At 55.5% G+C, this 22,568-nt stretch overlaps 1 protein-coding gene across 3 annotated transcripts in view; it reads left to right on the plus strand.

Moving 5' to 3' along the window:
• LOC144260832 (casein kinase II subunit alpha-like) overlaps window positions 1-16,236 on the plus strand; it is a 61,294-nt gene extending 45,058 nt beyond the window's left edge. For 2 of the 3 annotated variants that reach the window (XM_077809637.1, XM_077809639.1), the window contains 8 exons: window positions 1,098-1,157; window positions 5,946-6,029; window positions 8,791-8,901; window positions 9,620-9,721; window positions 11,935-12,035; window positions 14,299-14,447; window positions 15,389-15,478; window positions 15,751-16,236. In XM_077809637.1, the coding sequence (XP_077665763.1) occupies window positions 1,098-1,157; window positions 5,946-6,029; window positions 8,791-8,901; window positions 9,620-9,721; window positions 11,935-12,035; window positions 14,299-14,447; window positions 15,389-15,478; window positions 15,751-15,866 (813 nt within the window). In that variant the 3' untranslated portion in view covers window positions 15,867-16,236. The remainder of the gene's footprint in view (window positions 1-1,097; window positions 1,158-5,945; window positions 6,030-8,790; window positions 8,902-9,619; window positions 9,722-11,934; window positions 12,036-14,298; window positions 14,448-15,388; window positions 15,479-15,750) is intronic. The other variant, XM_077809638.1, reaches the window with a different exon arrangement.
• Window positions 16,237-22,568: the final 6,332 nt, after the last annotated feature.

Here is a 22,568-nt window from a genome sequence, read left to right on the forward strand (position 1 = left end):
AATCCAACCCCCCGAGTGCACCGCGTCCCCGCTCCTCTGCCTACTTCCCAGCATTTCCTGCAGCCAAACAGCTGTTTGGCATTGTTTAGGACTTTTCAGGAGGTGGGGAGGAGCGGGGACGCAGCACACTTGGGGAGGAGGCAGAGAAGAGGCGGGGCTGGGGCCGGGATTTGGGGAAGGGGTTGGAATAGGGGCAGGGAGGGGACGGAGTTGGGGCGGGGACTTTGGGGAAGGAGTTGGAAGAAGCGGGGCAGGGGCGGGGCCTCATGGACTAGACAAGCAGTCTGAGGTATGAAGTTCAGCATGTATGATTCTTTGCTGTGAGTAGTTGGGAAGAATGTTTGTTAAAAGTGGCAGTGTATTTTGTATGGATAGTTACTTTTAAAAGTTCCTGCCATTACAGCGATGTTGATAGACTGTTAGTGTGGATCATCATCAATGTTACTGACCGCATAAGGAATAGTTACAGGTGTTTATATTTTATTAAAACCCCTCTTTGCATTACAGTTTTTAAAAAGTTAATACATTGACTTTTAATAGCACACTATATTACTCTTCATTGTTTTCATTTTTGACTATACTTTTGTATCGTTGTATGAAAAGGTTTCAGTGATGAGGCCCTCAGGCCAATGTACTAGTCCTCATGTGGCCCTTGTGTTGATTTGAGTTTGAGATCCCTGGTATTGATCGTTCCTGGTTGTAACAGTTGGGGCACGAGGCAGGCCCTGTGGGCTGTGCACTAGAGACCTACCAGGGTGAGGGTTACCATCTTAAGAGCCCAGAATGGCCTGAGTCCTGACCCAGTCCTTTGAGATTGCTTCTCTCCCTGGGCCCCATCCAGGAGCATTCCCAGTTGGTTGGCCAGGCCTGGAGTTTCAGGGCCTGAGGTCTGGGCACGAAAGTTCTCCTCTGTGTGTGCAATTCCTGCGGTTGTGCAGGGGGCTAGCGAGCCCCTGACTTGCTACGTGGTGTGCAGTGGTGCTGTCATGCCAATAGACGTGCATGTCACTGCCCCAGAGCTCTTACAGGAGACGACAAGATGCTGTGCACAAGCGTGGGGGCGTTTCAGTAACTGCTCTCCCATTCCTTGCTTGCAGCAATTGTATCAGACACTATCTGACTTCGACATTCGATTCTACATGTATGAAATCCTAAAGGTGAGTGCCCCGGGACAGAGGAACTCCTGCAGCAGGGCAGGGACCTCGCCTGTCTTCCTGGGGACGCACCCTAACTTCCTAAGGTGATGGGGGGTGCTCTATATCGGAAGTGATCTGGGGTGAGGTGCTACGTCTCCTCTCTGTAGTCAGAATGCAAAGGCAGGGAACAGCAGCCACTTAGCTGGTGCCTGCTAGCCACACATGATGGCTTCTTGAGCAGCAACACAAGGCGCTCACGGGTAAATCTCAGCCCGGGCAGATAAAGCAGGCTGTAGAGTTTGTTGGTGAGTGGGACTATGTCTCAGGATGTGGAGGTCCCAAAGTCACTGACTCGTTGAGGTCCTGTGACCCTGAGAAGCGATCCATCCTCCTTCCCCGCTTCAGGCCCAGTATCAGGGTTGGTGTTAGATGCAAGCAGCCAGCATGGGGCTTGCATGGGGTTTTCTAAGCTGACTGGCCAGCGTGAAGGGGGGTGTCAGCGCTTTATCTAGGTGTCACCTGGTCCCGCATTGCCGCCATCACCCTTCCAGCCACAGACTGGCTGGAATCCCGTTGCGCAGCTCCTTGGTCACAGGAGGCCCCTGTGAAGGGATATCTGAATGCGTGGGCTTGAGAAGCAAGAGAGAAATGAAACCTACGTCTCACCCTCGGCACTGGGCTGGGCCAGTGAGAGTCTGGGACTGAGAATTGAACCTGGGAGTTTTGCACGGTGCTGCAGAGCACTAACCCCTGGGCCAAGGGTGTCCCGGAGTGTGGGGGAGTCCAGGCCCTGCACCCCTCTTCCAGGGATTCACTGAGACTCTCAGCCAGCCAGTAAAACAGAAGGTTTATTGGACCACCGGAACACAGTCCAAAACAGAGCTTGTGGGTATACCCTGGACCCCTCAGTCAAGTCCTTCTGGGGGAGCAGGGAGCTTAGACCCCAGCCCTGGGGTTCCCTGTGTTCCTCCACCCAGCCCCAAACTGAAACTAAACCCCCCCAGCAGGCTCCCTTCTGCAGCCTGTCTTCACATTCCTGGGCAGAGGTGTTACCTCCCCGTCCCCTCCTGGCTCAGGTGACAGGCTCTCAGGTCTCCCTTCCCCAGGGCACATTCCCAGGTCAACACTCCCCCCTCCCTGCTGCGTTACATCGTCACATCTCTCCCCCCTTCGAGACTGAACTGAGCGGGGTCACTCTGACCAGTGACCTGGGGAAGTTCGGGGCCCCCTCTCCGGGACAGCGCATCCGCTATCAGGTTGGCACTTCCCTTCACGTGGACCACGTCCATGTCGTAATCCTGCAGGAGCAGGCTCCACCTCAGGAGCTTGGCGTTGGCTCCTTTCATCTGGTGCAGCCAGGTCAGGGGAGAGTGGTCGGTGTAGACGGTGAAGTGTCGCCCGAAGAGATAGGGCTCTAGTTTCTTGAGGGCCCACACCATGGCCAGGCACTCCTTCTCGATGGCCGCGTAGTGTTGCTCCCGGGGTAGCAACTTCTTGCTCAGGTACACGATGGGGCGTCTCTCCCCCTTTTCATCCTCCTGCATTAACACAGCCCCCAGTCCCGTGTCGGAGGCGTCGGTGAACACCACAAAGGGCTTGTCAAAGTCTGGGTTTGCCAGAACTGGACCACTGACCAGAGCCTCCTTCAACGCCCGGAAAGTCTCCTGGCACTGCTCGGTCCAGACCACCTTGTCTGGCTTCCCCTTCTTGCATAGCTCAGTGATGGGGGTGGCTATGGCGCTAAAGTGAGGCACAAATCTTCGGTAGTATCCTGCCATCCCAATAAAGGCTTGGACCTGCTTTTTGGTGTGGGGAGCGGGCCAGTCTCTGATCACCTCCACCTTGGCTGGTTCCGGCTTTAGGCGGCCGCTCCCCACCCAATGGCCCAGGTAAGATACTTCAGCCATCCCCACCTTGCCCTTCTCCGCTTTTACAGTCAGCCCAGCCCCCTGGAGTCGGTCCAGCACTTGTCTAACCTGGGACACGTGGTCCTCCCAGGTCTGGCTAAAGACACAGATGTCATCAATATACGCCACGGCAAAACTCTCCATCCCCCTCAGTAGCTGGTCCACTAGGCGCTGGAAGGTGGCCGGCGCTCCCTTGAGGCCGCAAGGCAGGGTCAGGAACTCCTAGAGCCCCAGAGGGGTGATAAAGGCCGATTTCAGCCGGGCATCTGCATCCAGCGGCACTTGCCAGTAGCCCTTTGTAAGGTCCATGGTGGTAAGGTACCAAGCTTCCCCCAGCTTGTCTAGGAGCTCATCCGGCCTGGGCATGGGGTAGGCATCAGATACAGTGATGGCATTGAGCTTCCAATAGTCCACACAGAACCGGACAGACCCATCCTTTTTGGGGAACAGCACCACCGGCGAGGCCCAAGGGCTGGCCGATGGCTGGATCACCCCCAAAGCCAGCATGCCCCGGACCTCTCTTTCCAGGTCCTGAGCAGTCTTCCCTGTGACTCGGAAGGGGGAGCATCTTATCGGCGGGTGCGACCCTGTCTGCACCCGGTGGACAGTCAGATTAGTGCGTCCAGGCTGGTTGGAAAACAGCTGTCAGTAAGGATGCAGCACCCCCCTGACCTCAGCTTGCTGGGCAGGGGTTAGCTGATCCGAGAGGGGAATTGTTTCCAGGGGAGAACCAGCTCTGGTCCCAGGGAATAGATCTACTAAAGGGTCATCTCCCTGCTCCTCCCACTGTCCACACACGGCCAACACCACATTCCCCCTGGCATAATATGGCTTCATCATATTCACATGGTACACCCGGCGGTGGTGCGCCCGGTTCGACAGCTCCACCACATAGTTTACCTCATTGAGCTGCTTGACAACCTTGAAAGGGCCCTCCCAGGCAGCCTGTAGTTTGTTCTTTCTCACGGGGATGAGAACCATCACCGGATCCCCGGTGGCGTAGGCCCGGGCCCGCGCCGTGCGGTCATACCAGACCTTCTGCTTCCTCTGGGCTCTGGCCAGATTCTCCCTGGCCAGGCCCATGAGTTCAGCCAGTCTCTCTCGGAAGGTCAGGACATACTCCACCACTGACTCTCCATCAGGAGTGGCCTTCCCCTCCCACTCGTCTCTCATCAGGTCCAGGGGGCCCCTCACCCTCCTTCCATATAACAGTTCGAAAGGCGAAAATCCGGTAGACTCCTGGGGCACCTCCCTGTACGCGAACAGCAGGTGAGGTAAGTACTTGTCCCAATCCTGCGGGTGCTGGTTCATAAAGGTTTTCAGCATCATCTTTAGCGTCCCATTGAACCTCTCCACCAGCCCATTGGTCTGGGGGTGATAAGCTGAGGCCCAGTCGTGCCGGACCCCACATTTCTCCCACAAGCACCGGAGCAGGGCCAACATGAAGTTGGAGCCTTGGTCTGTCAAGACTTCCTTGGGGAACCCCACTCGGCTGAAAATGGTCAGGAGCGCATCTGCTTGGGGTGGGCAATCAGCTGTTCCTTGGTGGACCTCCCGATGCGCAGCCCCCTCTGCCTGCACTGCTCCACCAGGTCGCTCTTAAGGCGTTTAGCGTACATCTCCCTGCTGGCCACTCGCAGGCCGGGCAGCTTTCCACAGTTTCCAAGGAGAACCCCTCGTGTGCCAGTCCTTCTTGAGGTCACCACCTCTTTGCCAGGGTCGAGCTGCAGACTCCTCCGCCCCTGGGACCGCTCGCTGCAATCCCCCGGGGGACCCTGTTACTGCAAAAGTCCTTCTCTCTGGTCACACACTCCCAGGGGTTAACCGCCCCCTGAAACCATCTCTCTCTGACTCTTCAGCATGCCCGGTCCCCGTCATTCCCCCTTCGTTTTACTGTTCCCCAGTCACTTACTGCAGGAAGTGCCGTTCACGGGGTGCAGTACATCCCACCGCTGCTACCAGTTGTCACGGAGTGTGGGGGAGTCCAGGCCCTGCACCCCTCTTCCTGGGATTCACTGAGACTCTCAGCCAGCCAGTAAAACAGAAGGTTTATTGGACAACAGGAACACAGTCCAAAACAGAGCTTGTGGGTACACCCAGGACCCCTCAGTCAAGTCCTTCTGGGGGAGCAGGGAGCTTAGACCCCAGCCCTGGGGTTCCCTGTGTTTCTCCACCCAGCCCCAAACTGAAACTAACCCCCCCCCAACAGGCTCTCTCCTGCAGCCTCTGTTCACATTCCTGGGCAGAGGTGTTACCTCCCCCTCCCCCTCCTGGCTCAGGTGACAGGCTCTCAGGTCTCCCTTCCCCAGGGCACATTCCCAGGTCAACACTCCCCCCTCCCTGCTGGGTCACATCGTCACAAAGGGTCAGCTTGGGAACCCGAGATCAGGGCTGGGGTGGAACTGGCAACAGTGCAGCAGGGGCAGCCAAAGTGCAGACCACTTTATAGTCTTTAATGCGACTGGGATGTTTCATAGAGCATCCTGGCAGAGCCCACCTCTGAGTGACTTTGATAACAAAGGACTGTTGTTTTCCTCCTGCAGGAATGCAGAGAGGATGGTTGTGTTTTGGAAGCAAGAGATGGGAGTGTATTGGTTGGGTGATCAATCCTATGGGCTTATCTGGGGCAGTAAAAGGGCTTACTCCTGAACAGAGCCTGGAGACCGTGTGGAGCTCAGATCTCGGGGTTCATGTCAGTGAAACGGTGTTGGCTCTTCCTGCTGCCTGGGTGTTCAGCCCATGAAGTTCCTGAGGTTGCATGGCTAATTCCCAGCACAGCCCGTGAATCTCTCCCGTGCTGCCAAACCTTAAACTTGGTATCTCTGTGCACTTACTGTGTCTAGGTATGCAGGGGGATTTGCTAGTCAGTGACGTGACAGCTCCTCTGTTGTTATGTTCCCAGGCACTGGATTACTGTCACAGTATGGGGGTCATGCATCGAGATGTCAAACCACACAATGTCATGATAGACCATGAGCACAGAAAGGTAAGATGGGGCCTGCCACAGGCTGGCTTGACTGCTGGCCCACAAAAATCCCGCAGTTGAACTGTACCTTTCTTTCCCAGCCTCTGCGCTAGGGTGGGTGAGCGAGACGCTGCTGAGCAGCACCGGATAGCTCAGTTGTGTGTGTTTGATGTAGTGTGATGAGGAAAGAAGCGGCTGCTGATCTGACCTTTCTAGGCCCACCCACGGTATCTGATGCAGCAGTGAGCAGAGACCATTAGCTTTGTCTTCCAAACTCGGCTTCCAAGTCCCAGTAAAGAAACCTCCTGAAAATAGCAGAGCAAACAGTCCTCCTCTTGCACACTCGTGTGCATATTTGCTCATGCTTCTCCTTTGTGCTCCCTCAGGCTCATTTACACACCTTGCCTATCCTGATCATAAACTTAGCGGCAGTTTGCTCAGCTGTGGTTTTCATACCGTTGCTTCCCTTGGAGGAGGCGGTTGAGTTTGTGCTGCTCTGAGACACCACCCCCTTGGAGCTAATGTGCTCACAGCCCTGTCCCGGTGCTATGTTCCAGTCTCTCGCCGTGTTTTACATCAGGCTCCCACTTCCTATAGTGAGGGACATGGCAGCAGTGGGAAAACGGGGCTGGTGGTATGCAGGCAGCGAGTGGGTTTGAGTGGTGTCTTGCCTGGGTGGAGACTGACCAGCCCTTGATGTAGCTAGTCCCCAGCAGGCTCCAGCCTGGGGTGATGAATGTGCAGCTGTGCCTCAACACCCCTGTTTGTCTGGGGATACAGGTGCCCATAAAAACGACACCTGTATCTAGTAAACTTTGTTTTATTTGCCACCTGTTTGTGAATAACTTGGGCTTGTAAATGTAACTTTAGATTGCTTCCAGAGCCTTTGTAGTGAGCTGCCATCTGGGACCTTGGAAAAAACCCTGGACTTCAAAGGGAAGTTGCTCAGAGAGCCGTGCTGGTCATTCTCGAGTGGTGTGTGTCAAGGGCAAACCCACCTATTGCCAGCAAACTCCTGTGATCATTAGCAGGGAAAGAATGTTCTCTCTCTACCCGACCTCTCAGGGACCGTGCTTTTCCACTTCCTTCTGCTGGGGAGGTGAGGCCACCTGCTCCGGGTCACTTTGTTACTGGTCAGCTTCCCTTCAGTTTATCCATAGCACCTTCCCAGCTCTGCCTCTGACTTACTGCAGGGCTTTGGGCAAGTTATTTCCCCACTGGGGCTGATATTGACTTATTTCAAGGGGCTGTTTGTGAAGCTTGTTAGGAATTTGTTCACATTTAGAAAGTGCTTTGAGATACTCAGATGTGTTGTGTTAATTCAGATGGAATAAATAGGCCCAAAGAGTCAAAGGTGTAACATGACCCTGAAACTGTCCAACACTAAACAGTGTTAAACAAGGTTTGGGGTTTGGTATGCAGAGAGCTGCCCGCTTAGTCCCGTGGCAAATACCCCACTGATGTGCTTTTTAACCTTTCATGAAGGATACGGAAAAAAAGGAAAACCATTTGAAGCATTTGAAATGTCAGGTGTTAGGTAAAGCTTTCATTTTAATAATATCCCTTGTTCCCTTTCCCTTTAGCTGGACAGAGATTTTTTAGAAGGAAAATGCCCCTGGTCTGACAGCCTCTTAGCTGGTGTTAAGATCGTAATGACTGTTCTTTTAGGGAAGAAAGAAGTCGGTAGAGATGGGCTGGAGCTGCTGCTGTTAAAGTCCAATCCCGTTTTGTGAAAGATCAGTGAAGACAAACACACACGCAAGGGGAATGAAAAGAGCAGCAAAGATAGCAAATGCAGCTTCTGTCTCTGATGTTGACTCTAACTTGCAACCTCGTGGCTGGAAAACACAAGCACGGCATACAGTTTGATCAGCTGCTCCGAGACTTGACAAACTTTGTAGCAGCATTGGGCTGTTCAGGGCATTGCATTTAGCTGCCCTTCTGGTCACAAAATATTCAGTCTTGTCTGACTAGGTTAGACTCTTATTAGACAGAAGGCAAAAGGAGAGGGCTAGGAAAGAGAAGAAATAAGGCAGGGAAGGAAAAGGACATGTCGGGGTAGAGGGGGAGACGAAGTGTTCAGGATTTAGTCAGAGTCTGTGGAGGTGGTGATGTCATCAGTTTCCCTCTGGCCTGGCCTGGTCAGGACATCTCTCTGGGTTAGGATGAAGGCGAGTGGGGTCCCAGTAGCCTGTGGGGGCAGCAGCCATGATGGTGAAGCTTCGTTTTCCCCTCCTCTCGTCTTGCAGTCAGCGTCACAGAGGGCAGCTTTTCCCCAAAAAGTCTCCTTTTGAGGACCCCAAAAGGGCGAAATGGGTGGAAAACCCCACCCCACCCTTCCCCTCCCTTCCCCTCCTTATTTTATTCACCAATTAGGCCTAATTTCTGACATTCCAATTTTGTTCACTGATTTCGGGTCCCACCCTTCTCCTGGTTACCAGGCATGATCTTAACACAGTCCTTGAGTTATATCCAGGGGCCCTTTTTTGTTTGTGCTAATTCAGTTTTTGTCTCCATTTGCGCCTTTTCCCATCAGCATTTGTGGTTCTAGGTTACTGTGACTCTTCATAAACTTTCTCACAGGTTTGACAGGTACACTCACAAGTCGGGTACTTTTGTAGGCCCAATTATCACAGCAGATGAAAAAGCAAAGTTTCTGGTTTTCTGCTGCAGTTCCAGAGTCTCCCTGGCCTTGGGATCCTGCTGGGGAAGGGCAGAGTGCTGGGTGTACAGGACGCTCAAGGCCTGGCCCGGTAATGGTGTTGTCTCTTTCCCACTACAGCTGCGACTGATAGACTGGGGGCTGGCTGAGTTCTATCATCCTGGGCAGGAGTACAATGTTCGCGTGGCCTCGAGGTATTTCAAGGGACCGGAGCTCTTGGTAGACTACCAGGTACGTTAAGAAGCCCAGCAGGTGAACAGTGCCGGCTGCTGGCCGTGTCAGTCCTTGCAGTGATTATGCACCCTTTGTGCAGCACAGGGCTTCTGTTCCTCTGAGTCTCCTTGTGGGGAGTGGACACACACACTTGCAGAAGGTGGGGCTGCAGAAGGTCCAGTGCAGCTGTTCTGTCCCCCCGGACACACCATGCAGGGCTGAGCGCTGGCTGGGCAGCTTTCCCCTAGGAAGGGGTGTTGCAGGTTAAGAGATTGGGGCTGATTCTCAGAGAGAAGAGAGACTGTGGCACCAAACTGGAATCTGTCCAAGGGGTGAAAGGGCTACCATGAATGGAGGGGAGGGGACCTGGCCAGGATGAGGCCATGCTGAGCGGGTGAGTGAGTGGGGAAGGCAAGTGAAGCAATGAATATAAACGAGTGCAACACCGCCGGGTGGGCTCCTCTGGGAGGAGAAAGGAAGGTGGTAGAAGAGAGAACATGAAATGCAGGTGAAACCCAGGCCTGTGAAGAAGAGACTGAGCTCCCTGGGCTAATGGCATCTTGGAACTGGAGCTGTCAGCCAAGCTGACAGCCCCTGTCCTCTGCCAGAGGCTGATCTCCTTGGGGTTTGTGGTGCTGCAGGGCGGGGCATGATCGCTCTCCGGAGCCAGGGGTAGCTGGCTGGGAGTGCCTGGAGCTGCTGCTGCCTCCCACCTCTCTCCCCTTGGCTTTTCCAGATGTATGACTACAGCTTGGACATGTGGAGTTTGGGCTGCATGTTGGCCAGTATGATCTTCCGGAAGGAGCCCTTCTTCCACGGCCATGATAACTATGACCAGGTGAGCTGAGGGTGTCAGGGCGCAGGAGCCCGCACAGTCCCTCCTTTCCCCTCTAGCTGTCTTTTTGTACAAACCAGGTCGGACTCTGTGGATGAGAGAGGGGCCTAAAGAAATGCTTCAGTGCTCTGTTCTCTAAAATATCTGCTCCAGCAGCTTTGCACTTGCAAGCAACCCTAGAGCAGACCCGCTGCCATACAGACCAGCCACCAGTTCTCCGGAGCAATCCGAGGACAGCAGACCGGCCCTCCAGAGAACCAGGGCAATAACCACCTGCCCAAGCAGCCTTACAGTATCCAACCAGTGCGTGCAGCCTCATGTGTGCAAGTCGCCCGAGGATAACTAGGGGATGCTCCCAGTGCTTCGTTTGTAATGAAGGGGGGGCCAGGGCTCAAGCAATTGTTTTATTTTCATATATGAAGCCACAAGCCCAGTGGTGCCAGGGCTCAGCCCTGGCAAAAATTAAGCCCTGGTTACACCCTTTGTTGCTTCGGTGGGCTGAGCTCCTTGCACGTAGCAGGGGCTTGTTGAATCCCTCCATCCCCCCCATAAGCTCCCTGTGTACCACCCTCCCATACCCTGTGTATTTCAGCGACTCCCTCCAGCCCAGCCCCTCCCCTCCAGCATGCCAGGGGCCGTGTGTGTACCCACTTCTCCCACCACTGTAGTTTCTCTTGGGAGATGAACGTGTTGACACACTGAACGACTTTGTCGGAAGGATGGGCGAGGCTGAGGTGGGGGTGTTAACAGCAGCCATCGCCTGGCTCTTTGAGCGATAGACAACTGCCAAGGTGCTCGAGACTGTGGCTCTGTTAAACAGGTGGCAGAGGCTCTGTGTTCCCCCCATCTTCCCCCACGCCACTCGAGCTCTGCCCGTTGAAGCCGAGAGCGCTCCCTGAAATGGCCTGGAGAAGGCATTCAGAAGTTACTGCTCCCGCTGAACAGGCGGAGAGGCGCTGTCCGGTTGAGCGAAGGGCCGGGCAGTCTTGGCTGACAAACCCCAGTGTCAAGTCTAAACGGCAAACTTGCACTGATGGAGCTGCCCGCGGTAGCGTGTCTGGGAGGCAGCTCTCCACCAGCTCGGCTCCACCTCGGGAGCTGTGTTGATGGGAGACCCTCTGCCGCCCGCAGCGCTGCGTACGGGGGGCTAGGTCGGTGTAACCGCGTCGCTCGGGGGGTGGATTTTTCACACCCCTCAGTGATGTAGCTACCCCCAGGTAAGTGTGTGGCGTACTCCTGGCCTTGGTGTATCCTGGCACGGCTGTGATATAACCCCTGCCCTGGCACCAGAGCTGTGCTGCCAACCCACCAGCTGTGCCGACAAGGGCAGCCCTGGCGACAGATGAGAGCGGCTGTCGGCATAGCTAGCGCTGCTCCGGGGGGTGGGGTTCCTACGCCAGCTGGAAGTCTCTTCCTGTCGGTGTCCAGGCTAGGGGGCTGTTCTGGCATCAGCTCTGTAGTGTAGACATAGCTGAAATCATAGTGCCCTTTCAAACCTTGCTGTCAGTCAGGCCCTGGGACCTCCCCTGCACCCCGTACCTTGTATCCCTTCACTTGTCTCAGCTGGCCGGTCACCTCTGCTGTCAGCAGCAGCTGAGCAGAGACCCCTCACTGCTCTCTGCAGATACCCCGCAGGTCCAGGTTCCTTCGTGGGCCCTCAGGAAGCCTACGCTGGGCTCCCCTCTCCTCTGAGTGAGGGGGAGCAGCAGTAAACATGGGTGTGCTGGCATTAGTGATGGTAATGGTCCGTCTCTGTTGAATGCTGACCGAAGGCCTTGTAACCCACCCTCTTAACCTCTGAAAGCAGGAGCCTGGTGTATGGCACCTCACTGGGGTGCCTTAAATCTGCCGTTAGTGGGCAGCCCCCAGAGGAATGTTGGGAAGGGTGGGGTGATCCCTACAGACGTGCTCTGTTTCCAAGGCAGAGCCTCCCCCACCGTGTGCATTGGCTCTGTGTTGGCCCTGCAGTGCTTAGCACGGAGGTTCCCAGGGTCAGGCAGTCAAGTGGTGCAAGGCCAGCCTGCAGGGATGGGAGGTCTGGACTGCAGATAGGCCTCGCTTTCTGTCTCTGTGCTCTGCCGCTGGGTCGCAGGTGCTGGGCTTGGTATGCAAAATCATGTACCGCCCAGATGTGGCCCGGTGACCCTGGCTGCGCGGGTTGGATTTGCATACGGGCCGTTGGATTTAGTGGTTCTTCTTTCTCTCCCCTCCCACAGCTTGTGCGGATCGCGAAAGTGCTGGGAACGGAGGATCTGTACGACTACATTGACAAGTACAACATAGAGCTGGATCCCCGTTTTAATGACATCCTAGGCAGGTGGGTGCCAGGGCCGCGGGGGCTGGCTGCAGTGCCATGGTAGCTGGAATTCCTGTCTCCTGCTCTCCTTCCCTCCCTGAATCTCCCTAAGGATTTCCCGACCCAGCTGTGCCCCAGTGCAGGTAACTCGCAGTCTCACTGTACTGGCCATGCTTGACCCCAGGGGCCTTTTCTCCAGCAGGTGAGGCGAGGCAAGGCGAGCTTTACTCTGGCCTCTTAATCTGTGGCCTTTAGCTATTGCTGCAGGGAGTGATGATGATTAAAGTGAAGATTTAGTCACAGGTATTTTTAGTAAAAGTCATGGACGGGTCACGGGCAGTAAACAAAAATTCACGGCCCACGACCTGTCCATGACTTGTACTATATGCCCCTGACTGAATCTTGGGGAGAGGTGTTCCGGGGCAGTGAGCAGCCCGGGGCCACCGCTGGTGCTCGATGGTGGGGGTGGGGGGGGTGGGGGGGGGTGCACGGCCTGGGACCGCAGCTGGTGGCATGCCGCTGGTGCTCAGGAGTGGGGGGTGGCACGGTGGCCTGAGATTGCCCCAGCAGCAGTCAGTGCAGCTGGCCCAGGGACTGCCCGGGCAGCCCTGGAGTCAGTCGCACTGGCTGCTGCAGAAGTCACGGAAGTCCTGGAAAGTCACTGAATCTGTGACAGACTTGCAGCCTTAGTGGTGATGTCCCACCCTGTGTCAAGATCCAAAAAGATAAACTGAGGCTGGCTTCCCCCACAAATATAGGGGGGTGCAGGAAGGGGTAAGGGTGACTCAGCGGGGGGACTCTTCCCTCTGAGTGTGTACCATCCCCCAGTGTGGTGCTGGGGTGCCGGCTGTTTTCTTGGGAGACGTAAAAGTGAGGCCCTGGGGTTTGCATTTCATTGGTAAACTTTCATTACGTTAGACAAAGCTGAAACATTGTCTAGGACAAATACAGGGAATCTCCCTATCCACGCGACTTAGAGACGTCTCTCAGAGAGACTGCAGGTCAGATACATGCGGGGCGGGAGAGGCTATAATCGGTGTATCTAATACCTTGCAGTTTGGAAGCTCCATTCCCATGATTCCAGGTGGCTGTTGCAGCAGGGTTCACAGAAGAACTCGTTTAGTAATAAAACTGAGACACTAAAGCTCTCAGGACACAGAAATGATGGGGTAGCCCTTGTGCCTGGCCAAATTCTGACTCAGGGCAGCATCTGTGTTCAGGGGAGTTAAGGGATTTGTGTGGCCCGAGTTCTGGCTTCTCTCTAGCCCCTCAGATGAGACCTCAGCTCCCTGCAGAAATGAAGCTGAGATAACCACATCCCTGCACCTCCAGAACAGTTTCCTGCCCCCTGGTGGCTGACTGTGTAGAGCCACCCGGAGGGAGAACAGAAGCAGGAGTTGATGACCGAGTGTGTGCTCTTTGGGATTAAGCAGAGCAGTAAGGCTGGCTGTTCCTCCATCTCGGGGAGTTAGGGTTTCTGACTGGGTGCTGCGCTGAAGGTGGTGTCTCAGCTGTGGGGAAAGCAGAGTATTGCACAGTTCACGGGGGTGTCACCATGCTGGGGAGGGTGCAAGCCGTATGGGTCGGGCCCTACAAAATCCCGGTCCATTTTGGTCAATTTCATGGTCATAGAATTTTTAAAATCATAAATGTTATGATTTCAGCTGTTTAAATCTGAAATTCCAGGGTGTTGTAATTGCAGGGGTCCTGACCCAAAAAGGAGTTGGGGGGGGGGTGTTGCAAGGTTATTGTGGGGCGGGAGGAGGGGGGTTGCCGTACTGCTACCCTTCTGCACTGCAGCGGCTGCTGCCGGGAGCCCAGCTCTGAAGGCAGAGCCGCCATCAGCAGCAGCGCAGAAGGGAGGGTGGCCTGGTCTGGTGCGGCTGCTGGCAGGGCGCTGCCTTCAGAGCTGGGTGCCCGGCCAGCAGCCGCCGCCCTTCAGCCCCCCAGCGCTGAAGGCAGGGTGGCAATACCCCAACCCCCCCTAAAATAACCTTGGGCCCCCCCTCGTAACTCCCTTTTGGGTCAGGACCCCCAACGCTGGTCTCCCCCGTGAAATCTTTATAGAATAGGGTAAAAGCACACACAAGAGCAGATTTCACGGTCTGTGACATGTTTTTCATGACTGTGAATTTGGTAGGGCCCTGTGAATGGGGCTGCAGAGAGCCTGGGGTGCGTTGCAGCCCTGCTGGGATGGCTGGGGCGTGCGTTAGTGTGGGGGGAGCTCCAGGGGCACGGGCTAGGGTGCAGCAGCAGGGTTCCAGGCTGTCTGTCTCCCTTGCAGACATTCCCGCAAGCGGTGGGAGCGCTTCGTGCACAGTGAGAACCAGCACCTCGTGAGCACAGAGGCACTCGACTTCCTGGACAAGCTCCTGCGCTACGACCACCAGACGCGGCTCACTGCCCGGGAGGCCATGGAGCACCCGTACTTCTGTGCGTAGGAGAAATGCCAGCACTGCCTTCTCTCCTCCCGCCGTCCTGTCCTGGCTGCCTCCCTTCCCTCTCCCAGCCCTCGGATCTCAGTCCTTGCCCCACCCTCGAGCTGTGCACTGCCGGGGCCTCCCCGGTCTCCTGGGCAAGAGTCACTCTGGCCACAGCATGGCCAGCGCCTTCCCGTGTGCGGGCAGCAGCCTCCTTGATGCCACCTGCTCGGCAGCCCACTCCGCCCTGGTCCTGCTCGACTGCTGAGCAGCGTCTCTTGGCCCCTCTGGCAGCCCCCATGGTTCAGTTCTTGGTCCTCTGCCCTTCTCTCTTCCTGCTCAGCCATCTTCACTCTCCTTTCTCCCCACCCCCTGCTCAAGCGTTGCCCGTTTCTACCCAGGCACCACACCCATAAAACAGCCATTATCCATCAGTATCGGGTGAAGCAAATTGCCTTAGACATGCTGCTCCCTGTGTCAAGAGCTGGATTCCCTCCCCTTTGCTGACACTGCTGTGTTGTCAGTGTCCGATGGAAACGATAAACTCCCCAGGGCAGGGAGTGAGTCACCTCCTGTCTCGAGCCCCAGGCACGCTACTGCTGTAGGAATGAGTCTGTCCTGTTCTCTTTCGTGGCTGCTGATATCCAGCGTTCCTGGGGGCACCCGACAAAGTGAGTGTGTGGTCCCCGTCTCATGGAAGGGCTGCTCTTACGGGAGTGGAGCATCCCAGATTTCCCACTTGCCTCCCGCACCTTGGGTGTAGCTTCACCTTTGTATCCTGGGTGTGGCTTCTCTCCTGTTTGTGGCCACCTGCCAGCATCCCCCATTGGCCTGCTGTGTGGCCAGGCTATCCAGGACAGTGAGGGAGACCCTCCGAAAGCACCCAGCTCTCTCCATGGGTTTGGAGTCTCTTGTGAGCGTGGATGCTCGTCTCATTCACCCTTTCCCTTGCAGATCCCATAGCGAAAGATCCAGCCAGGATGGGCCCCTCAGCTGGACTGTCAGCCAGTAACACACCTGTCAGCTCCTCCAGTATGTTGGCAGGTAGGGTCCTGTGTTCTGGAGCCCTGTGGTACTCGAATGAAAGGTTCTGAGGAGGAGTGACTCCGGTCAGGGAAGATGGGAAGGACTGCCTTTCCTACACCACCCACCTGACTGCCTCTCCAGGGAGCTGGATTGGCATTCTGGGGGACCTTGCCTTTGCTCTAGAGTGGGGTAGGGAGGGCCATGAGGAGCAGCCTCTGGCCTGTTCCCTCCCTGCCATTGTTCCTTTGCTGTCTTTGCTGGCCTGACTCTCTGCCCTCTCCCTGGCACAGGTCTTACCTCAATGTCTGCATCCCAGCCCATTGGCAGCTTGGCCGCATCGCCCATCATCTCCTCTCCAAACGCTCTGGGGTCGCCAGTTCCTGCTGCAGCTGGAGTGCAGCCCTGAACTCAGTTCTCAGCCTCTGGCTTCGAGCCCCACCAAGGCTGCGCTTGCCTCGTACGCTCCTGCCCTATTCCTCCAAGCGCTGACCCGCTCTGCCACCTGCGAGCCGCAGCTTTCCAGAGGGCAGGAACCAGGGGGGCTCTCTGGAATTTTATTCGTATTTCTGTTGAGTATGAAAAAAGAGCAAAACCATAGGTTCCTTTTTCCCTCTGTGCGGTAACGATATCAAACTCTGGCTATGGCCAAAGGCTGATCTTGTTGTCTTTCGGGGTAAAGAGTTAGCTGCATTCTTCTCATGAGGATCATGGTTAGTGATGCAACTACAATGTAGAAATTTAAAATGGATAATAAAATTTATTTTCTATGTCCCTAACAGGACAGCATGGCCAGTGGCTTGGTCTGGGGCCAGGGACTTGAGCAAAAACCTCTGTGTGGCTTGGTGTATCCTGGGCAGGGAGTGTGTCTTGGGCAGTGACCACTAGGAAGGGTTGAGCATAGTCATGCTTCTTCTGGGAGAACTCGGATTTTAAGGCCAGAAGAGGGACTGTTCTGATCACCTAGTCTGGCCTCCTGCATAGAACAGGCCTGAGCAACACCCTGGTGGTTCCTGCATCCAGCCCTGTAACTTGTGGCTGATCTTGTGCCCGTGTGGCTCCCACTCTTGGGAACCTTCCAGCTGGTAGGGCCCATGAGGACTGGGCACACACCTGCCCCCACATTGTTAGACATCTGACCCCCAACTATCCTTCATTCCCTCTGTTGTCATAGGCAGTGAGCTGGAATCCCCTGGCGTGTCCCCTCGCTCACTCACCTCCATCGGAACGTACCGATTGGTTAGTATTTATCTGCTTTCTAGGCTGTGCCAAGGGAGCTGAGCGCGTAGTGTTCGCACTGGGCATCGTCCCATTTGTCCCTCTTCCCTTGCGGGGTCCCAGAGCTCGGGCTCCAGCCCCAGCCCAAACATCTGCAGAGCAGTTTTACAGCCTGAGCCCTGGCCAGCTGTGTCCCGATGGCTGTGTCCCTCCTCAGAATCCAAGGCCAGGAGGAAGCACCGGTCCAGGGACCAGGCAGCAGTCACTTCCAGCTGGTGTCCCGATGCCGTGCTGCAGCACTGATAGGGCCTTGCTGCTTTTTGGCTTTGGAATCTGAAACACGTGCTCCGGCAAACTCATTGGTTGAACAGCTAGAGGGGAGCTGTTGCTATAAAGTGAAGCCTTTTTCAACCCCGTGTCTTCTCAGGGAACCTTCCCCTGCGAGCTGTTCCAGAGTTTGGGGCTGGAGACACTGGTGAGCAGCGGAGGTCTCAGCATTGAGAGTTTTCAGAGGTGACCTCTCTGCCACTAGTGATCGTGAGCCTGAGGTGCAAAAAGCCTCTGGTCCAGGACCCCTCTCAGCAGCCGGGCACTTTGTAATCTCCTCAGCGCGGGTAGATCCACCCAGAACACCTTAGTCGGCTCACAGAGCCCACTACGTTCATGCCTCCCAGGGCAGGGAGGGATCTGCCCCCTGTGACCTCTGTCCAGGGAAGATTTTTGGGGTGACGGTGCAGAGCAGTGAGACCTGCTGAGGCTGTTGCCACTTGCTGTCTTCTCCAGTCGATGGCTGCCACAGTTTCCTGGCACTTCTAGGAAGGACTGTGGATGCCTTGGACTTAATTTGTTCGGGGGAAGGCTGCCAACTTTTTGCTAAATTTTTTTAGCTGAGGCAGGTGGTCCGGGTTGCCCTCCCAAACAAGCAGGCATAGTCTCAAGTCCTCCTATGGAGCTTCAGGGGCAGTAATAGAGTTTGAGTGTATTGTGTTATCTAGTCTGATCTGCATAGACAGGCTATAGAATTTCACCCCGTAATTCCTGCCTCAAGCCCCAGCGTTTGGTGGAGGAAGAGCATTTTCTTTAGACATGTCCAGTCTCGATTAAAACGCCAAGCAATGGTGGATTCTCTGTGTCCTCAGGTCAGTTGTTCCAATAGATACTTACTTTCCCTTTGGAAATTTTGCACCTTATTCCTAGTCTGAAGTTGTCTAACTTCATTTTCTACCCGTGGGTTCTTGTTCTGACTTTGCCAGATTAAAGAACCCTCAGCTATAAGAAGTCTTCTACCCACTATAGACCATGCTCAAGTCACCTCTTAATCCTCTCTGCGATAGGATTCAGCTTCTCAGTTGTCTCTCTAAAGCAGCTTTTCCAGCCCTCGAACCATCCCTGTAGCTCTTTGCTGAACCCCCAAGACAGAAGGAGAGCAGGTGCCCCAGCGGTAGAGGGGCAAGAATTAGCTGATGCTATCTTAACGGTCAGCAGTAGGAAGGGTAAATGCTGGACCCATGGCCTGTGTGTGTCCCCCTGGCAGGGCAAAGAGTCTTTTAACGCTGGTGTCCCACACAGGGTGGAACCTGCTTACCACAAGGATTTGAAACCCCGTGCCGGCTGTGTGACCTGCAGCCGGTTTGCTTCCGAACCGTGCCAAGGGCACATCTGTACACGCTCATGCTCCATACTCTCCATTTCCTCATCCTCGTGTCCTGCCCTGACACTAAGTGGTGGGGTCTGTTGAGGGTGAGGAACCCCGGTGGGCCGGCCTATATTCCACCTTGATGCCACGGCCCACCAGGGATATTAGTTGGCGGCTCCTTCACAGAGCAGTGAGCATGGGCATGTACCTGGCGCGGTTCGCCCGTCCCCGATGCCTGTCTGTTTTCTGGCCTGAGGGAGACCCTGGCACATGCCTACCTTGAGTGGGCCGGGTTGCAGCCCCTATTTCGGCTTGCGTCTGCCCACTTGTCAGAATCCAACAGGACCACTGGGGTTTGAAACGTCCCACAGGGCCGAGGCCGTGGTCTGTCCTCCCCTCTGGGGTGGTATTAATGGCCCTGTGGTTCTTTTACTCCTGTTGTTCTTTCAGGAATTCCCCCTAGTGCTGCCTGTGTGAGGAGAGAGGAGGGGGCCCCAGCCCAGTCCGCTGGGTGTATGTCGTTGGTTTCTGCCTCCGCTGCCCCCTCCATTAGTTACTCCCGGGGGAATTCTGTGCCAAAAAATAAAAAATTCTGCACACGCTATTTTCAAATTCTGCATATTTTATTTGTCAAACTAACACCCGTCCCGTCATTGCTGGTCATTCATTTCAAAATACCTGTCAGCAAGCGTGGCTGTAACGATACAGGCGACAACAAAGATTCAGGAAATGTTTTTTGACAAATAGATTCCTTACTAGGTGTATTAACACACAACTTTGAGTAACGATGCATTTAAACACAGAACCGTATCTCCCGTGCCCCCAGAAACTGTGCAAAGACGGGGGGAGTCGGGGTAACAGAGGGGCAGAGGAAGAGGGAAGTAATTGCTGGGAAGGAGCCTGGGGGGGTTGTTGGGTGTGGGTGGGAAAAGTCTGGAATGGGTTTTTTTGGGGGGCAGCAGAGAGGGACTGTTAGGGAGCTTCTCCCATGCAGGCCCTGGGATGACCCCTAGCCTCTCCCGTTCAGTCAGGCACATCTGCCCCTATCCCCATGTGTCTTTGCACCCCGTGTCCACATGTCCCACTCAGCCACCCACTTCTCCCATTGCCATGTGGCTCTGTACCCCCTCCCTGCCCCCATGCAGCCAACCTTGTGTCCCTGTACCCTGTCCCTCTGTCCCCATAGCTCTGTGCTTCCACTCAGTCACCCTCTGTCCCCATGTAGTTCTGCACCCTGGCGCCTCCACCCCCATTCAGCCCCTGCCCCAGTCTGTCTGCCCCACTAGCCCTACTGAGCCCCCGTCTCCCCCCAGCCCCCTGCGCTGTCCGTCTCCCCATAGCCCCTCTCCTGACACGGCCCAGCATGTGCCAAAGATGACTCCTGGCTCCTGCTGCGCCCGAGGGATGGGGGCCTTGGAGGCAGCTGGGCGGGGGAGAACTCTTGCTGCACTATAACGAAGGGGCTGGCAGGTGCTGACTGGGTCCCTCAGGCACGTGTACAATGGTTTCGAAGGCACTAATGCCCCCTGAGAGCAGCTGGTCTGTGTGCCCCGGCCCAGGCGGGGTCAGCACCCATCCTCTGGCTGGTGCAGCTGTGGCCCTAGTATTCTGCCCCCTTGGCTCCAGGGAAGGTGAGACCCCCCCATTCCACCCCCCCCCGCCTGCTGCCAGCGTGGGGCTATTGTACCTTACACGAGCAAGTCCCGCACCCAGCGCACGCCAGGCTGTTGCACACCACAAAGGCTCGCTACGTGCTGGGTCGCTGGGCAGGGCCAGTGGCTACGGGGGGACTAGCTCTGGAAGAGCAGCACCCCCACTTCCCTCGAGCCGTGGTTTTCAAACTGCGGGTCGTGGCCCAGTACGGGTCACTGGGTCACACTGGTCAGCCCTGCCGACCCGGCCGTTAAAAGTCCCATCCGTGGTCCTGCCCGGGTAAGTAAGGCAGGTGAGTCCCGACCTGTTCTGACACCGCGCTGTGCCCCAGAAGTGGCCAGCAGCAGGTCCGGCTCCTAGGCATGGGGGCCACGGGGCTCCACTTTGCCCCTGCCCCAAGCACCAGCTGGGAGCTGACCAATGGGGGCTGGGGGGCAGTGCCTACAGGGGAGAGCCAAGGGGAGCTGCTTGCATGCCTCCACTGAGGAGTGGGACCTGCAGCTGGACCTGCCTTAGCACCCCCACTGTGATGCTGACTGAGGTTAGCCCATGCCCCAGCCCTGAGCCCCCCTAAACCTGGAGCCCCTTCCTGCACCACAAATCTCTCCTCTGCAGCCCCACCCCAGAACCTGCACCCCCAGCCCTGAGTCCTTCCAAACTGAGCCCCCCTGGCCCCCTCCCACACCCCAACCCTTGCCCCAGTCCTCCAAAACTGAGCCCCCTCCCACACCCTCATTTCCAGCCTCATCTCCACACCCCATCCCTGAGCCCCTCCCACACCCCAAACCCCTCATCCCCAGCTCCCTTAGGTCACAGGCATCAACAATTTTCTTCAACTGGGTCGCCAGAAATAAAGTTTGAAAACCACTGCTCAAGCCTGGGCCCAGGACAGCTGCCCCTGCCCTGAAATGCTCAGGGCTCCTTGTGCTCTTCCCTTCTGCTCCCACCCACCCCCAGCATCGCTTGGAGGCTCTTGCAGTGAAAAGCTTAATTGCTCTGCAGATTCCTGCTTGTCAGTCACTGATAAGGGCTCCTCCCCAGTTCTGCTGGCAGCTCACCCCCTCTGTCTTACTTGGCCTATGTAGCCTAGGGCCAGGTTCTCATCTAGCACCCTCTCCTTATCTGCACCAGCCTTGTGCCCCTTATACAGGGTGCAACCTCCCATGCTCCAGTCATGGGCAGGGGTTAGGGTTAACCCTCCAGGAGAGGGTTTGAGTACAAGTGGAAGCAGCTACTCATGGCATTGTTTGTCTATGAAATCAGTAATTTGTTAGGTAATTAGAGGAGAGTTTGGCCCTAGCTCCATGACTAAGTAAGGTGCATACGAGTAGTAAACTGCTACCCCCATTCAGTTACTACAGGGCCAAGATGGACCCTGGTGGACCTTGAAGCTGGGGTTGGAGGGGCTTTCACATCTTCCATGCTAGCAGTTTGGCAGACACTTACTTTCCTTGTGACCAAGTGGTAAGAGGGTAGTATTATTCCCCTTCAATAGGGCACCCCGCCTTGCCTTTCCACAGTGGAGATTAAAAGCCACAGGAGATAGAATCACAGCAGATTAGGAAGAGACCTCAGGTCGTCATCTAGTCCCACCCCCTGCTCAAAGCAGGACCCACCCCAACTAAATTATCCCAGGCAGGGCTTTGTCAAGCCTGACCTTAAAAACTTCTAAGGAAGGAGATTCCACCACCTCCCTAGGTAACCCATTCCAGAGCTTCACCACCCTCCTAGTGAAATAGTGTTTCCCTGATATCCAACCTAGACCTCCCCCGCTGCAACTTGAGACCATTACTCCTCGTTCTGTCATCTGCCACCACTGAGAACAGCCGAGCTCCATCCTCTTTGCATCTGGCCCCAGGGACTTGTGCTCATCCAGCTTTTCTAAATAGTCAAACTGTTCTTTCTCCACAGAGGGCTGGTCACCTCCTCCCCATGCTGTGCTGCCCAGTGCAGCAGTCTGGGAGCTGACCTTTATCGTGAAGACAGAGGCAAAAAAAGCATTGAGTACATTAGCTTTCTCCACATCCTGTCACTAGGTTGCCTCCCTCATTCAGTAAGGGGCCCACACTTTCCCTGACCTTCCTCTTGTTGCTAACATACCTGTAGAAACCCTTCTTGTTACCCTTCCCATCCCTTGCTAGCTGAAACTTCAACTGTGCTTTGGCCTTCCTGATTTCATCCCTGCATGCTCAAGCAATGTTTTTATACTTGGCCTTAGCCCTCTGTCCAAGTTTCCACTTCTTGTAAGCTTCCTTTTTGTATCTAAGCTCACACAAGATTTCTCTATTGGGCCAAGCTGGTCGCCTGCCATATTTGCTGTTCTTTCTGCACACCACTCATACTAGCCTCCCCAGGGATCCTGCCCATCAGTTCCCCGAGGGAGTCAAAGTCTGCTTCTCTGAACTCCAGGGTCTGTACTCTGGTGCTCTCCTTTCTTCCTTTTGTGAGGATCCTGAACTCGACCATCTCATGGTCACTGCCTCCCAGGTTGCCACCTGCTTCTACTTCCCCTCCCAATTCTTCCCTATTTGTGAGCAGCAGGTCAAGAGGAGCACGGGCCCTAGGTGGTTCCTCCAGCATTTGCACCAGGAAGTTGTCCCCAAC

Source organism: Eretmochelys imbricata, chromosome 2 (assembly GCF_965152235.1).
Source record: "Eretmochelys imbricata isolate rEreImb1 chromosome 2, rEreImb1.hap1, whole genome shotgun sequence".
Taxonomy (NCBI): Eukaryota; Metazoa; Chordata; order Testudines; family Cheloniidae; genus Eretmochelys; species Eretmochelys imbricata.